The sequence below is a fragment of the Coregonus clupeaformis genome, chromosome 20 (assembly GCF_020615455.1).
Source record: "Coregonus clupeaformis isolate EN_2021a chromosome 20, ASM2061545v1, whole genome shotgun sequence".
NCBI lineage: Eukaryota > Metazoa > Chordata > Actinopteri > Salmoniformes > Salmonidae > Coregonus > Coregonus clupeaformis.
This window is the reverse complement of record NC_059211.1, coordinates 45335805-45352470: the sequence shown is the minus strand read 5'-3', so window position 1 is coordinate 45352470 and position 16666 is coordinate 45335805. Positions and strand designations below refer to the sequence as shown.

General features: G+C 46.5%; 1 protein-coding gene across 4 annotated transcripts in view; it reads right to left on the bottom strand.

Moving 5' to 3' along the window:
• The window catches only part of LOC121533504 (transducin-like enhancer protein 4), a 63647-nt gene that overhangs the window by 26492 nt on the left and 20489 nt on the right, over positions 1–16666 (bottom strand). For 3 of the 4 annotated variants that reach the window (XM_041839496.2, XM_045205517.1, XM_045205516.1), the window contains exon 4: positions 10309–10353. In XM_041839496.2, the coding sequence (XP_041695430.2) occupies positions 10309–10353 (45 nt within the window). Of the gene's footprint in view, positions 1–10308; positions 10354–15709; positions 15860–16666 lie in introns of those variants that run through there. The other variant, XM_045205518.1, reaches the window with a different exon arrangement.

Here is a 16666-nt window from a genome sequence, read left to right as displayed (position 1 = left end):
TGTACACACAGAAACATAGAAACATGCACTGGGCAGACAGCTAGCAGCAATTAGGCATGAGCGAGCAAACACACACACACACACACTTATTATGCAGACACTAGAACACACACATTTTGTGAAACCCTCTCACTCGCTCTCTTTCTCTTGCTCACACACACAAACACTCAGCCAAATGCCGTCCAATCGAATAATGTATGGTTCACTCTGACCCAACTGACTGTTGTTATGGTCTGGGTCTGGCACTGAGGGAACAAACAGATAACGAATGAGCATATAACGAGACGTTTGTCCTTCACTCTGCGCCAGATTCAGAGGAACGTGTCTGGCTCCCCATATAAATATGTCTGTCCATTGTTTGTCTATTAAACCTTATCCTTGTATCCAGCATATCCACACCTTGGGCAAATTCACGATCGCTAACACGCACACACACACACACACACACACACACACACACACTTCTGTAGGCCTAGCACTGAATATATAACTAGCCTTCTGTAGGCCATTATCACTTACTATATCCACTGAGCCTTCTAGACCTTACTGAATATATACAGTTGAACTATGAGCAGCATGCCTTGTAGGCCATTATCCTTGAATAAAGTATATAACATCACTGAATATACAGTGAGGGAAAAAAGTATTTGATCACCTGCTGATTCTGTACGTTTGCCCACTGACAAAGAAATGATCAGTCTATAGTTTTAATGGTAGGTTTATTTGAACAGTGAGAGACAGAATAACAACAACAAAATACAGAAAAACGCATGTCAAAAACGTTATAAATTGATTTGCATTTTAATGAGGGAAATAAGTATTTGACCCCCTCTCAATCAGAAAGATTTCTGGCTCTGTGACGAGGTTTGAAAGAAGGAGTCAGGCGCAGGAGGTAAAATACCGAAGTCCAGAGTTTAATCCGTTTGCATAAATCAAACGCCCCAAGCGTCAAACAAAACTATACAAGGGTAAACATCCACCTTGGCAATAACACAGTGAAATGTAGCTCAACCGAGCTACACGCTCTCACAACAAAACAATCACTCACAAAGACAAGGGGAACAGAGGGAACACTTATACACATACTAATTAGGGGAATGAGCACCAGGTGTGTGTGATTGACAAGACATGACAAGTGGAGTGATGAGAATGGGATCGGCAGTAGCTAGTACTCCGGTGACGACGAACGTCGAAGACTGCCCGAACCAGGAGGGGGGGCAGCCTCGGCGGAAGTCGTGACAGTACCCCCCAAAAATGCCAAATCAGCCTCAGCAGACTAGCGGAGCCGGGACGGCCCACCCTTCAACAAGGAGGTAATGGGAGCTGCGACCTTGCCAAAGCCCTGAATAAACCTTCGATAGTAGTTGGCAAAGCCAAGGAAGTGCTGCACCACCTTCGCCGTGGTTGGAGTCTGCCAATTACGCACGGCTGCAATGCGGTCTCCCTCCATCTCCACACCTGTGGTGGTAATGCGATATCCGAGGAAGGAGATTGACTGCTGGAAAAACTCACACTTCTCTGCCTTGGCATAAAGATCATTTTTCAGCAGACGGACCAGTACTTTGCGAACCAGGGACACATGTTCGGCGCGCGTAGCGGAATACACCAGGATGTCATCAATGTAGACCAACACACCACGACCAAGCATGTCCCGAAACACCTCGTTCACCAAGGACTGGATAACGGATGGAGCATTCATCAAACCGTAGGGCATCACCAGGTATTCATAATGCCCCGTTGTGCTGAATGCTGTTTTCCACTCATCCCCTTCCCGAATACGCACCAGGTTGTAGGCACTCCTGAGGTCTAATTTGGTGAAAAAACGGGCCCCATGCATTGACTCAATCACTGAAGGAATGAGGGGAAGAGGATAACTAAATCGTACCATCACATTATTCAGTGGTCGATAATCAATGCACGGGCGTAAACCGCCATCTTTCTTCTTCACAAAGAAGAAACTCGAGGAGGCAGGTGAAGTGGAGGGACGTATAAACCCCTGTCACAGGGGCTCAGTGACGAATATTTCCATAGCCTCCGTTTCAGCCTGCGACAGGAGATACACATGACTCCTGGGAGATACAGCGTCTACCCGAAGGTTTATCGTGCAATCCCCCTCCCGATGAGGTGGTAATTTAGTCGCTTGCGTCTTGGAAAACGCGAGCGCCAGATCATGGTATTTGGGGGGAATGCGCACGGTGGGGTCGCACCAACGTAAACACCTAGACACCTACCCGGACACTCACGCGACCACCCCGTAAGAACCCTCTGCGGCTATGAGAAATTGGGGTTGTGAAGGGCTAACCACGGGATACCCAAGACTACAGGGTAAGCAGGAGACTCAATAATCATTAAGGTGATCTGCTCAACATGTGTCTCCTGCGTAATCATGGTGACTGGTACCGTAACTTCCTTAACCAACCCGGACCCTAATGGTCGACTATCTAGTGCTCTGATGGGGAGTGGAATGGTTAGGGGAACCAATGAAAAGCCTTGACGGTATGCAAATGCCCTGTCCATAAAATTCCCAGCTGCGCCTGAATCGACTAGCGCCTTACACTGGGAACCTACCAAGTGATCGGGAAAGGAGATCGATAAAGTACAATGCACTGCAAAGGGCTCTGAACACATTTGGGTGTTCGTTACCTGGGGTGATGCGTGAGTACCCTGCCTACTGCCTCCAGACCCGAAAGAACATTGACTGCGACGTGAGGTGGATTGTCCCTTCGTGCCACCAGTGTGGCACTGTCGCTGTCCTCCTGCGCTCTCTCGACCGGCGGATCACACCAGCTCCATCTGCTTGGGGTCAGAGTCGTCCGGAGTGGGAACGGGCAGACCCCTACCAGGACGTCCTCTGGCTGCTAGCAGATTGTCCACCCAGATGGCCATGTCCACCAGTTGGGAGAACGATAGCATGGCATCACGGCAGGCTAGCTCCCTTCGGACGTCCTCCCTTAGGTGGCACCGGAAATGGTCTATCAGGGCCCGCTCGTTCCACCCGGACCCCGCTGCCAGCGTCCGGAACTCCAGCGCGTAGTCCTGAGCGGTCCTCGTCCCCTGCCTCAGATGAACCAGTCGTTCGCCCGCCTCTCGACCCTCAGGTGGGTGATCAAAATGGCCCGGAAGAGGCGAGCAAACTCCCAATAGTTCTCCAACGCGGTACCTCCCTCGTTCCACACCATGTTGGCCCACTCCAGGGCTCTCCCACAAAGGCAGGAAACGAAGACGGCTACTTTCTCCCGCTCCCGGGGCTCTGGCCTGATGCTGGAGAAATACAACTCCAGTTGGAGTAGGAATCCCTTACATCGCGCTGCAGTCCCATCAAACGCCGGTGGCCGGTATATCTGGATCCCTCCAGGGGCTGGGGTGTAGGTGGCTGGATCCGGTTGACCAGCTGGTCTCGATAGATCGGATCCTCTCCTCTCCTCTCCAGGCGTTCTACCAGCTGAAGAACCCGATCCATCGCTTCCCCCAAGCTGGCCAACACCCTTGCCACAACTCCAGGCATGCGGTCCTCTCCTGCTGACTCCATATCAGATCAGGTGAGTGATTCTGTGACGAGGTGTGAAAGAAGAAGTAATGCGCAAGAGGTAAAATACCGAAGTCCAGAGTTTAATCCGTTTGCATAAATAAAACGCCCCAAGCGTCAAACGAAACTATACAAGGGAAAACATCCACCTTGGCAATAACACAGTGAAATGTAGCTCAACCGAGCTACACGCTCTCACAACAAAACAATCACTCACAAAGACAAGGGGAACAGAGGGAACACTTATACACATACTAATGAGGGGAATGAGCACCTGGTGTGATGAGAATGGGATCGGCAGTAGCTAGTACTCCGGTGACGGGGGGGGGGGGCAGCCTCGGCGGAAGTCGTGACAGGCTCCCAGGTGTCTTTTATACAGGTAACGAGCTGAGATTAGGAGCACACTCTTAAAGGGAGTGTTTCTAATCTCAGCTTGTTACCTGTTCAAAAGACACCTGTCCACAGAAGCAATCAATCAATCAGATTCCAAACTCTCCACCATGGCCAAGACCAAAGAGCTCTCCAAGGATGTCAGGGACAAGATTGTAGACCTACACAAGGCTGGAATGGGCTACAAGACCATCGCCAAGTAGCTTGGTGAGAAGGTGACAACAGTTGGTGCGGTTATTCGCAAATGGAAGAAACACAAAATAACTGTCAATCTCCCTCGGCCTGGGGCTCCATGCAAGATCTCACCTCGTGGAGTTGCAATGATCATGAGAACGGTGAGGAATCAGCCCAGAACTACACGGGAGGATCTTGTAAATGATCTCAAGGCAGCTGGGACCATAGTCACCAAGAAAACAATTGGTAACAAACTACACCATGAAGGACTGAAATCCTGCAGCACCCGCAAGGTCCCCCTGCTTAAGAAAGCACATATACAGTGGGGAAAAAAAGTATTTAGTCAGCCACCAATTGTGCAAGTTCTCCCACTTAAAAAGATGAGAGATGCCTGTAATTTTCATCATAGGTACACGTCAACTATGACAGACAAATTGAGAAAAAAAATCCAGAAAATCACATTGTAGGATTTTTAATGAATTTATTTGCAAATTATGGTGGAAAATAAGTATTTGGTCACCTACAAACGAGCAAGATTTCTGGCTCTCACAGACCTGTAACTTCTTCTTTAAGAGGCTCCTCTGTCCTCCCCTCGTTACCTGTATTAATGGCACCTGTTTGAACTTGTTATCAGTATAAAAGACACCTGTCCACAACCTCAAACAGTCACACTCCAAACTCCACTATGGCCAAGACCAAAGAGCTGTCAAAGGACACCAGAAACAAAATTGTAGACCTGCACCAGGCTGGGAAGACTGAATCTGCAATAGGTAAGCAGCTTGGTTTGAAGAAATCAACTGTGGGAGCAATTATTAGGAAATGGAAGACATACAAGACCACTGATAATCTCCCTCGATCTGGGGCTCCACGCAAGATCTCACCCCGTGGGGTCAAAATGATCACAAGAACGGTGAGCAAAAATCCCAGAACCACACGGGGGACCTAGTGAATGACCTGCAGAGAGCTGGGACCAAAGTAACAAAGCCTACCATCAGTAACACACTACGCCGCCAGGGACTCAAATCCTGCTGTGTCCCCCTGCTTAAGCCAGTACATGTCCAGGCCCGTCTGAAGTTTGCTAGAGTGCATTTGGATGATCCAGAAGAGGATTGGGAGAATGTCATATGGTCAGATGAAACCAAAATAGAACTTTTTGGTAAAAACTCAACTCGTCGTGTTTGGAGTACAAAGAATGCTGAGTTGCATCCAAAGAACACCATACCTACTGTGAAGCATGGGTGTGGAAACATCATGCTTTGGGGCTGTTTTTTCTGCAAAGGGACCAGGACGACTGATCCGTGTAAAGGAAAGAATGAATGGGGCCATGTATCGTGAGATTTTGAGTGAAAACCTCCTTCCATCAGCAAGGGCATTGAAGATGAAACGTGGCTGGGTCTTTCAGCATGACAATGATCCCAAACACACCGCCCGGGCAACGAAGGAGTGGCTTCGTAAGAAGCATTTCAAGGTCCTGGAGTGGCCTAGCCAGTCTCCAGATCTCAACCCCATAGAAAATCTTTGGAGGGAGTTGAAAATCCGTGTTGCCCAGCGACAGCCCCAAAACATCACTGCTCTAGAGGAGATCTGCATGGAGGAATGGGCCAAAATACCAGCAACAGTGTGTGAAAACCTTGTGAAGACTTACAGAAAACGTTTGACCTGTGTCATTGCCAACAAAGGGTATATAACAAAGTATTGAGAAACTTTTGTTATTGACCAAATACTTATTTTCCACCATAATTTGCAAATAAATTCATAAAAAATCCTACAATGTGATTTTCTGGAATTTTTTTTCTCATTTTGTCTGTCATAGTTGACGTGTACCTATGATGAAAACTACAGGCCTCTCTCATCTTTTTAAGTGGGAGAACTTGCACAATTGGTGGCTGACTAAATACTTTTTTGCCCCACTGTACATGCCCGTCTGAAGTTTGCCAATGAACATCTGAATGATTCAGAGGAGAACTGGGTGAAAGTGTTGTGGTCAGATGAGACCAAAATGGAGCTCTTTGGCATCAACTCAACTCGCAAAGTTTGGATGTGGAGGAATGCTGGCTATGACCCCAAGAACACCATCCCCACCGTCAAACATGGAGGTGGAAACATTATGCTTTGGGGGTGTTTTTCTGCTAAGGGGACAGGACAACTTCACCGCATCAAAAGGGACGATTGACGGGGCCATGTACCGTCAAATCTTGGGTGAGAACCTCCTTCCCTCAGCCAGGGCATTGAAAATGGGTCGTGGATGGATATTCCAGCATGACAATGACCCAGAACACACGGCCAAGGCAACAAAGGAGTGGCTCAAGAAGAAGCACATTAAGGTACTAGAGTGGCCTAGCCAGTCTCCAGACCTTAATCCCGTAGAACATCTGTGGAGGGAGCTGAAGGTTCGAGTTGCCAAACATCAGCCTCGAAACCTTAATGACTTGGAGAAGATCTGCAAAGAGGAGTGGGACAAAATCCCTCCTGAGATGTGTGTAAACCTGGTAGCCAACTACAAGAAACGTCTGACCTCTGTGATTGCCAACAAGGGTTTTGCCACCAAGTACTAAGTCATGTTTTGCAGAGGGGTCAAATACTTATTTCCCTCATTTAAATGCAAATCAATTTATAACATTTCTGACATGCATTTTTCTGGATTTTTTTGTTGTTATTCTGTTTCTCACTGTTCAAATAAACCTACCATTAAAATTATAGACTGATAATTTCTTTGTCAGTGGGCAAATGTACAAAATCAGCAGGGGATCAAATACTTTTTTCCCTCACTGTAAAATGTAACTAGCCTTCTGCAGACCTACGTATAGTGCATTCGGAAAGTATTCAGAACCCTTGACTTTTTCCACATTTTGTTACTTTACATCCTTATTCTAAAATTGATTATATTGTTTTTTTTTTCCTCATCACTCTACACACAATACCCCATAATGACAAAGCAAATGTATTACAAATAAAAAACGGAAATATCACATTTACATAAGTATTCAGACCCTTTACGCAGCACTTTGTTGAAGTACCTTTGGCAGTGATTACAGCCTTGAGTCTTCTTGGGTATGACGCTATAAGCTTGGCACACCTGTATCTGGGGAGTTTCTCTCATTCTTCTCTGCAGATCCTCTCAAGCTCTGTCAGGTTGGATGGAGAGCGTCGCTGCACAGCTATTTTACATTTTAGTCATTTAGCAGACGCTCTTATCCAGAGCGTCTTACAGTTAGTGAGTGCATACATTTTCATACTGGCCCCCCGTGGGAATCGAACCCACAACCCTGGCATTGCAAGCGCCATGCTCTACCAACTGAGCTACACAGGACTATTTTCATGTCTCTCCAGAGATGTTCGATCGGGTTCAAGTCCGAGCTCTGGCTGGGCCACTAATGGACATTCAGAGACTTGTCCCGAAGCCACTCCTGTGTTGTCTTGGCTGTGTGCTTAGGGTCGTTGTCCTGTTGGAAGGTGAACATTCGGCCCAATCTGAGGTCCTGAGCGCTCTGGAGCAGGTTTTCATCAAGGATCTCTCTGTACTTTGCTCTATTTATCTTTCCCTCGATCCTAACTAGTCTCCCAGTCCCTGCCAATGAAAAACATCCCCAAAGCACAGTGCTGCCACCACCATGCTTCACCGTAAGGATGGTGCCAGGTTTCCTCCAGACGTGATGCTTGGCATTCAGGCCAAAGAGTTCAATCTTGGTTTCATCAGTCCAGAGAATCTTGTTTCTCATGGTCTGAGAGTCCTTTAGGTGCCTTTTGGCAAACTCCAAGTGGGCTGTCATGTGCCTTTTACTGAGGAGTGGCTTCCGTCTGGCCACTCTACCATAAAGGCCTGATTGGTGGAGTGCTGCAGAGATGGTAGTCCTTCTGGAAGGTTCTTCCATCTCCACAGTGAACTCTGGAGATCTGTCATAGTGACCATCGGGTTCTTGGTCACCTCCCTGACCAAAGCCCTTCTTCCCTGATTGCTCAGTTTGGCCTGGCGGCCAGCTCTAGGAAGAGTCTTGGTGGTTCCAAACTTCTTCCATTTAAGAATGAATGAGGCCACTGTGTTCTTGGGGACCTTCAATGTTGCAGATATTTCTCTGAGCTCTACGGACAATTCCTTCAACATCATGGCTTGGTTTTTGCTCTGACATGCACTGTCAACGGTGGGACCTTATATAGACAGGTGTGTGCCTTTCCAAATCATGTCCAATCAATTGAATTTACCACAGGTGGACTCCAATCAAGTTGTAGAAACATCTCAAGGATGATCAATGGAAACAGGATGCACCGGAGCTCAATTTCGAGTCTCATAGCAAAGGGTCTGAATACTTATGTAAATAAGGTATTTCTGTTTTTCATTTTTAATACATTTGCAAACATTTCTAAAAACCTGTTTCCGTTTTGTCATTATGGGGTATTGTGTATATTGATGAGGAAAAACATTTATTTAATCAATTTTAGGCTGTAATGTAAGAAAATGTGGAAAAAGGGAAGGGGTCTGAATACTTTCCGAATGCACTGTATATCACTGCATATTCAACCCCTGTACTGAGGCTTCTTTTGGACGTATATCCGTGAGACTTCTGAGAACGTATAGCATGGAATATATAACTAGCAGTCTGCAGACCTAAAACATCACGTGTTGACATGACCGTATTGCTGCCGACATATACTGTATATCACTGAATATGTAACCCCAGTCTACCAATCCTTCAGTTGTCCTACATACAGTATCTTTCTCCCAGTGAGGCAGACAGGTTATGCTGTGCTCCGTTAGCTGTGTTCCAGTCTAAAGCCACCATAATGCCATGGCCGATCACTGATCACCATCTCCACGGCAGGAAGGGAGGGGCAGACAGAACACACACACAGATAGATAGTATCAGATCAGTTAGTATCAGTAGCCTTGTTGGCAGCCGGCCCATTCCCTCCAAATCCTCTCCTATACACATCCCTCCCTGATCAGTAGAAGCTAAAGGGACTCGTGACTCCTGGAGACAGCGAGTGACTGCGATGGCTCAATTAATGGCAGCAGCACAGGAGAAAAGGTGGAGAGTAATGGCACACGACTAGGGCTGGGAAGAGAGGAAATAAGAGCAGATACTGCTAAATGTATTCATGATTCATTATTCCTCGCCAGAGCTCAAAGCTCCCTTTGTCGTTTCTCGGTGCACTCTCGCTCTTGTTTCTTTCTTTCACCCTCTCTTTCATCCTTCCTCTCTATCTGGCTCTTTTTTTAACCATCTCTTTTTCTCTCTCATATCACACTCTCTCTATTTAATTCCCCCTCGCCCTCTCTCTCTTTCTTGCTCAACACCTCTCTCTCCCTCTCTTTTCACTGTCTCAGCCTTCCTCTCCCTTCTCCTGTGTCCCCTGCCTGTGTCCCACCCCCCCCTCGCTCTCCTCAGCTGCTCTCTCTTCCATTCCCTCCTTCCCTTCCTCTCTCCCTCCCTCCCACTCCATCCCTCCTCTCTCCATTTCTGGAGTAGTACAGGCAGATCTCTGTTCATGTCTCCTCTGTGGTGACAGTAGAGCTTACAGTGGAGCTCTGCCCTGCCTGCCTGGCTACTGGCTAACGGCCCCCTTTCACTACACACTGTGTGGCTCTGGTTCTGTTAGCTTTGGATCTGTGGTTCTGGGGCTTGGTTTCACTGGGTCTCGTTCTGCTAGCCCTATCTTTGGTACTGGGTCTGTTTGGTTCTGCTAAACACCATCGGACATTTTCACTGCAGTCGGTTATGCCGGAGTAGAAGGCTGGAAGTCACCTTGAATGAAGGCATCAGTCAAGTGGATAATGCGCCTCAAAGCTTACTCTGCAAAAATGTGCCACGTGTCTGTCAATGGCACATTAGCTGAAATGTGAGGAAAAGAGAGGGACATGGGGTGCCTGCCAGGACTCTGCTGCTCATGACGCACACACACACACATATGCACACCACACACACACACACCCTACTGTGACAAACACACTCTTTCAGATAGTACGAGAAATACTACAATTCATGCATGTGAAACGCACACACACAAGAGCCACTGTGGCCAATTTAAAATGAACACACACACACACTCAGTTTGAGTGTGTGTGTGTGGTGTGTGAGATAGAGAAAGCGGCTCATGCCAGGGAGGGCTGAAACGGATGCTGATTGTGGTGTCTGTCCTCTGCTGCTCCCTGTAAAGACCATCACTGAAGCAGACCAGACAACACACACAGGAATACTGACAGACAGTAACATCTATCTTACCTGTTTGTGCATCTCAATGTTCAGCCCATAGGACATCTCATAGTACTGCAGAGAGAGAAAACAACATAAGTATATGGAGGTAATATATCAAATACTGTATAATCAGGGGATCAATCGTGTGTGTGCGTCCGTTCGTGTGTGCATGGTGGAAATGTGAGTGTGTGTATGTCAGTGTGTATGAGGCTGTGTTTGTCTCTCTCAGTGCCAGCGTGGGTGGGTGTGTGTACACACAGTAATGTGCAGTAATAACTTCCATCCAGGGCTGGAGAGACAGGGAGGATCAGTCATTGTGACAAAGCCAGTCTCAGTCTCAGCAGGCACATGAACAGCACCGAGAGTGATGACCATCAAACCTGACTACGGACTCTCTCTCTCTCTCCTCTCTGTTTCGATCTCTGTCTGTCTTTCTGTCTCTTCTCTCCCTCCCTGAATCTCTTACTTTGTACATCTTCCGTGCTTTCCGTCTTTCTATCTGTGTGTCTCTTTCTCTCTCTCTATTCATCTCTCGCTTTTGATCTCTCTCTCTGGCGTATCTGTTTCTTTCTCCGTCTCTAACGAACACACACACGTACAATGCACGCACGCCCTCTTCTTTTCTTTGTCCATCTCTGAATCCTCTCCTCTGGCCCTCTCCTCAGCGTCATAAAAGCCATTTTATTTTGTGCCATCTCTTCTCATCATGTCCTCCCTCCACCTCTCTCTCGTTTCTCTTTTTCTCTTACCATTCTTATTAATTCACTCTATCTTTCCCTCTTTCTCGCTATCATAATAGATACTGTAAGTAGTTTTCTGAGCAGCAGTATGTTAATGTGGCAGTATGCTGGACAACACAAGCCTCTTCACAGAGCAGTCTGTATAGAGGAATAAGGGCTATGTAATGATTTTGTAAAGGCTTTAGACTACTCCACATAGCATGCTATAGGCTGAAAGACACTCTGTATACGGTTCTATTGAGAACCAACATGGCTGGACCCATGCAAAGAGGTGAACAATGAGGCATTGGAGTACTGTATAATCCACATGGATTTAGGAAAGATAGTTTTAAGGAGAATGTGTGTATGGGTGTGTGTGTGTATGAGTGTGTGTGTGTGGGGGGGGGGTACTGTGTTACTACAAGGAATCAGGCCAGTCCAACCACACCAAAATACATGTCATCTTTAAACAGCACATATTCTCATTCATCTTATCTACCCTCATTCATTTGAATGGCAAACATTCCTATAACACTACATTTTACGTCATTATCCAGAGCGATTTACAGGAGCAATTAGGGTTAAGTGCCTTGCTTAAGGGCACATCGACAGATTTTTCACCTAGTCGGCTCGGGGATTAGAACCAGCAACCTTTCGGTTACTGGCACAACGCTCTTACCCACTAAGCTACCTGCCGCCCACACTACTTCAGACATGCTATTCCAAGGCTCCACTGTATAATTCTCAGTGGTATAAAAAAACGGCCTTAAAATCCCCATGCAGCCTTATGATCCCAGGTGAAAAGCTAAACTAAGCTAGCTGAGAGCCCCAACACTACACAACAGCAACTCAACAGCAGCAGCAGGCAGCCACAGAGCTGTTATAAAGCCTGATCTACTACAGACAGACAGCAGAGCAGTTTTGTTGTAGTGTTGTGCAGGTTTGTCTGTTCTGTTTCTTAATGGCTTCATCTTCCCCTAGCTGTCTGCCTGCCTGCCCCCTCCTCCCGCCCTTATATAATCTCTCCCTCGTGTCAGTGCATTCTCATTGAGCGCCGTGTGTATAATCCCTGGTATGTGCGTGCGTGTGTGCGTGTCAGTCTGGAGCAGATTGTGCCCGGCATGTGGCGGATGTGGCAGAGGCTCAGCCCGGCGGTGAAACAGTAAGCCAGCCTGCTGACGTCGCCCACCCAACCACCACAACGAGGGTGGGGGGGGGGTGTATCAGTGTGTATGAGAGAGAGCAACCGACAGACAGAAAATGAGGGAGAGAGAGAAAGGAGTGTGTATGTGTGTCGCAGTAATGTAGGTTCGTCAGTGAATGTGTGTGTATGCGTGCATTAACTTGCGCGGATCGACCATGTGGCTGGGTGTGTGTGTATGAGTGTGTTGGGCCCTCAGGCTAGACCCTGCTGGGTCACTGTAGTGAGACGATATCTTTCATTGGCTAACTAGTCCACAACCATCAACAACATCCACCCCCTATCGGTCTCTCTATCCCTTCGTCTGACACTCAGACACTGTCATCTGAGAAACCCACTATAAAGCATTCCTTCATTTCATTCAACCAGCTTTTCTTTCTCTCTCTCTGCTATTCGTCTCTCTCTCTATTCTTCCATTCATCTCAGAGTGTTTGCGCTCTCGTTTGCCCTTCCTCCATTTCACTGTGAGTCATCATGTTGAGTGAGTGTCAGATTGTCTCTCCAGCCAGCCTGTGTCTTTACTATTCTGTTAAGGCAACCTCCAGACTTAAGAAGAAGCTTTGTGGAGTGCATCTAATCCAAGGTGATTTGGCTAAATGGGATGTGTGTGTGTGCGTGAACGTAGATTGCATTGTTCATCAGCGTCCCTCAGGTGTGCCTGTCTCTCCACTTCTCCATCTCCTCCCATACAGACAGATACTATCAGTGTGTTAGTGTAATACATTATTAGCAAGCGGTTCTCACATGTCCTTAAGACTAGCCAGATCTGACTTTTGGCTTTGTTTTAACTCTACATAGCGAAATAACTAAATCCCTAAAAGTAGATTTAGGTTAGAAAGTCTTTACTTGTTTCATCATCAGAGTTGGAGAAATATGACCAAATCCCAACCAAAATGGATTTACAGTGGGGGAAAAAAGTATTTAGTCAGCCACCAATTGTGCAAGTTCTCCCACTTAAAAAGATGAGAGAGGCCTGTAATTTTCATCATAGGTACGTCAACTATGACAGACAAATTGCGAGAAAAAAAATCCAGAAAATCACATTGTAGGATTTTTTATGAATTTATTTGCAAATTATGGTGGAAAATAAGTATTTGGTCACCTACAAACAAGCAAGATTTCTGGCTCTCACAGACCTGTAACTTCTTCTTTAAGAGGCTCCTCTGTCCTCCACTCGTTACCTGTATTAATGGCACCTGTTTGAACTTGTTATCAGTATAAAAGACACCTGTCCACAACCTCAAACAGTCACACTCCAAACTCCACTATGGCCAAGACCAAAGAGCTGTCAAAGGACACCAGAAACAAAATTGTAGACCTGCACCAGGCTGGGAAGACTGAATCTGCAATAGGTAAGCAGCTTGGTTTGAAGAAATCAACTGTGGGAGCAATTATTAGGAAATGGAAGACATACAAGACCACTGATAATCTCCCTCGATCTGGGGCTCCACGCAAGATCTCACCCCATGGGGTCAAAATGATCACAAGAACGGTGAGCAAAAATCCCAGAACCACACGGGGGGACCTAGTGAATGACCTGCAGAGAGCTGGGACCAAAGTAACAAAGCCTACCATCAGTAACACACTACGCCGCCAGGGACTCAAATCCTGCAGTGCCAGATGTGTCCCACTGCTTAAGCCAGTACATGTCCAGGCCCGTCTGAAGTTTGCTAGAGTGCATTTGGATGATCCAGAAGAGGATTGGGAGAATGTCATATGGTCAGATGAAACCAAAATAGAACTTTTTGGTAAAAACTCAACTCGTCGTGTTTGGAGGACAAAGAATGCTGAGTTGCATCCAAAGAACACCATACCTACTGTGAAGCATGGGGGTGGAAACATCATGCTTTGGGGCTGTTTTTCTGCAAAGGGACCAGGACGACTGATCCATGTAAAGGAAAGAATGAATGGGGCCATGTATCGTGAGATTTTGAGTGAAAACCTCTTTCCATCAGCAAGGGCATTGAAGATGAAACGTGGCTGGGTCTTTCAGCATGACAATGATCCCAAACACACCGCCCGGGCAACGAAGGAGTGGCTTCGTAAGAAGCATTTCAAGGTCCTGGAGTGGCCTAGCCAGTCTCCAGATCTCAACCCCATAGAAAATCTTTGGAGGGAGTTGAAAGTCTGTGTTGCCCAGCGACAGCCCCAAAACATCACTGCTCTAGAGGAGATCTGCATGGAGGAATGGGCCAAAATACCAGCAACAGTGTGTGAAAACCTTGTGAAGACTTACAGAAAACGTTTGACCTGTGTCATTGCCAACAAAGGGTATATAACAAAGTATTGAGAAACTTTTGTTATTGACCAAATACTTATTTTCCACCATCATTTGCAAATAAATTCATTAAAAATCCTACAATGTGATTTTCTGGATTTTTTTTCCTCATTTTGTCTGTCATAGTTGACGTGTACCTATGATGAAAATTACAGGCCTCTCTCATCTTTTTAAGTGGGAGAACTTGCACAATTGGTGGCTGACTAAATACTTTTTTCCCCCACTGTACCTTGGAGTGGCCTTTCTCGTTGGGCATATAAGGGGCTTATGTTGATGGAGCCCCCAGCAGCCAATCGTTGTGAATATGTGTGTGCTGCTGCGCTCCTCCATGTTACCAGACAGTTCAGACAGGTTTAAGACTCTTAAAAACAGCCACAATCCTCAGCTACATCTGGCCCCTGTTTTTTTCCCACTAAATCCTCAGCTCACAGTATCATATGTCATAGAGATGGTTAGCTTACCCGGGGAGCAATCATTTTACAATTCTATCCCCATCCCTCCCTCCCTCCTTCCCTCTTCCTGCCCTGGTTCTCTCCTTCCTCCCCCCTCCCTCCCTCTTCCTCAGCCCTGGTTCTCTCCTTCCTCCCCCCCTCCCTCCCTCCCTCAGCCCTGGTTCTCTCCTTCCTCCCCCCCCTTCCTCTGACACTCCCTCCATCTCTCTCTGGCAATCTGTGACTTTAATGTTCCTGAAGAGGGAACAGTGTGTCAGCCTGAATCAGACAGATGAGTAAGAGGCTGAGAGCACTGCATTAATCCACCCCCCCCTCCCCTCCCCTACACACATCCCTCCCCCCTCTCGCGGGGATGTATAGCACACACACATACGAACACACACAAACAGACTCACAGGGTTACAGTGGATGAGTGACCACATGGATGGTCATTAAAACCAGACCCCTGCGGTGCCCCTCTATCTCAAACATAAACACTACACACACATACTAACACACACACACACCTCTCAGTCTCTGATTGGACAGTGAAACAATGTAGTCTTATTTAGAAATACACTGTGAGATTCCGAGAGAACTGTGAAATCTGAGCCCCATGAATTACAAGGCACCCGCAGACACCCTCTCTCATGTGTGTGTGTGACAACCACTGTAGTTCCACATTGATCATGTCTCTGTAGACTACCACAGTAGACGGGTTCTATATAGTTTATGCATAAAGCTGCAGAGAGATTTAACAAAATGTACAAAACACCCTGCTGCCTGCTTATACTTTTACCTCGTTTTATGGCGCCAACATTCCAATATGCTGCTCCAAATTAATCCTGATGTCTATTCCATGCTCAACATCATAATCATCATCAGCCAGGTCGTAAATCATTCCCTGGAAGTAGTACGTTAGCGGGCTGGAACATCCCGTACCTTGTATTTAAATCTACAGAATAATGAATGATACAAGCAGTCTAAAGAAAGAGTGGGCTGCTGGCTGCCTGTGGAAACAAGTCTTAGTTTACATGACAGGCCTGTCTAACTACCTAAATATAGCCTTCTGGGTTAGCCCTACAGTGGAGCCACTGAGACCTTGCTACTTCATATTATTTACGTGTCTATGCTTGCGCTCTCTCTCTCTCCGTCTCTCTTTCCTTCTCTCGATCTATCGCTCTTTCAGCGACTCTCTCTGACTGGCTGCCTCTCTCTAAGCCTCTCTTTTCATAAAAAAAATTAAATAATACTTTCTCGCTCCTGAGCCCCTGTCAATGTCTTTCTCCCTCCATTTCATCCTCCCTCCCTCAGTCCATTTCTCCCTCCCTCTCACTCCCTTCCTCCAGATCACTGCCCATACAGTAGGCATTACAGACAGCCTGACCAGTGGTGTAAAGTAACTAAGTAAAAATACTTTGAAGTACTAAAGTCTTTTGGGGGTATCTGTACTTTACTATTTATATTTTTTACTACTTTTACTCCACTACATTCCTAAAGAAAATATGTAATTTTTAGTCCCATACATTTCCCCTGACACCCAAAAGTACATTTCAAATGCTTAGCAGGACAGGACATTTTTTATAATTCACGCACTTAACAAGAGAGCACGTGGTCATTCCTACTGCCTCTGATCTGGCGGACTCACTAAACACAAATGCTGCATTCGTTATTGATGTCTGAGTGTTGGAGTGTGCCCCTGGCTATACATAAATGTAATAAAAAAAAGAGAAAATCTTGCCGTCTGGTTTGCTTA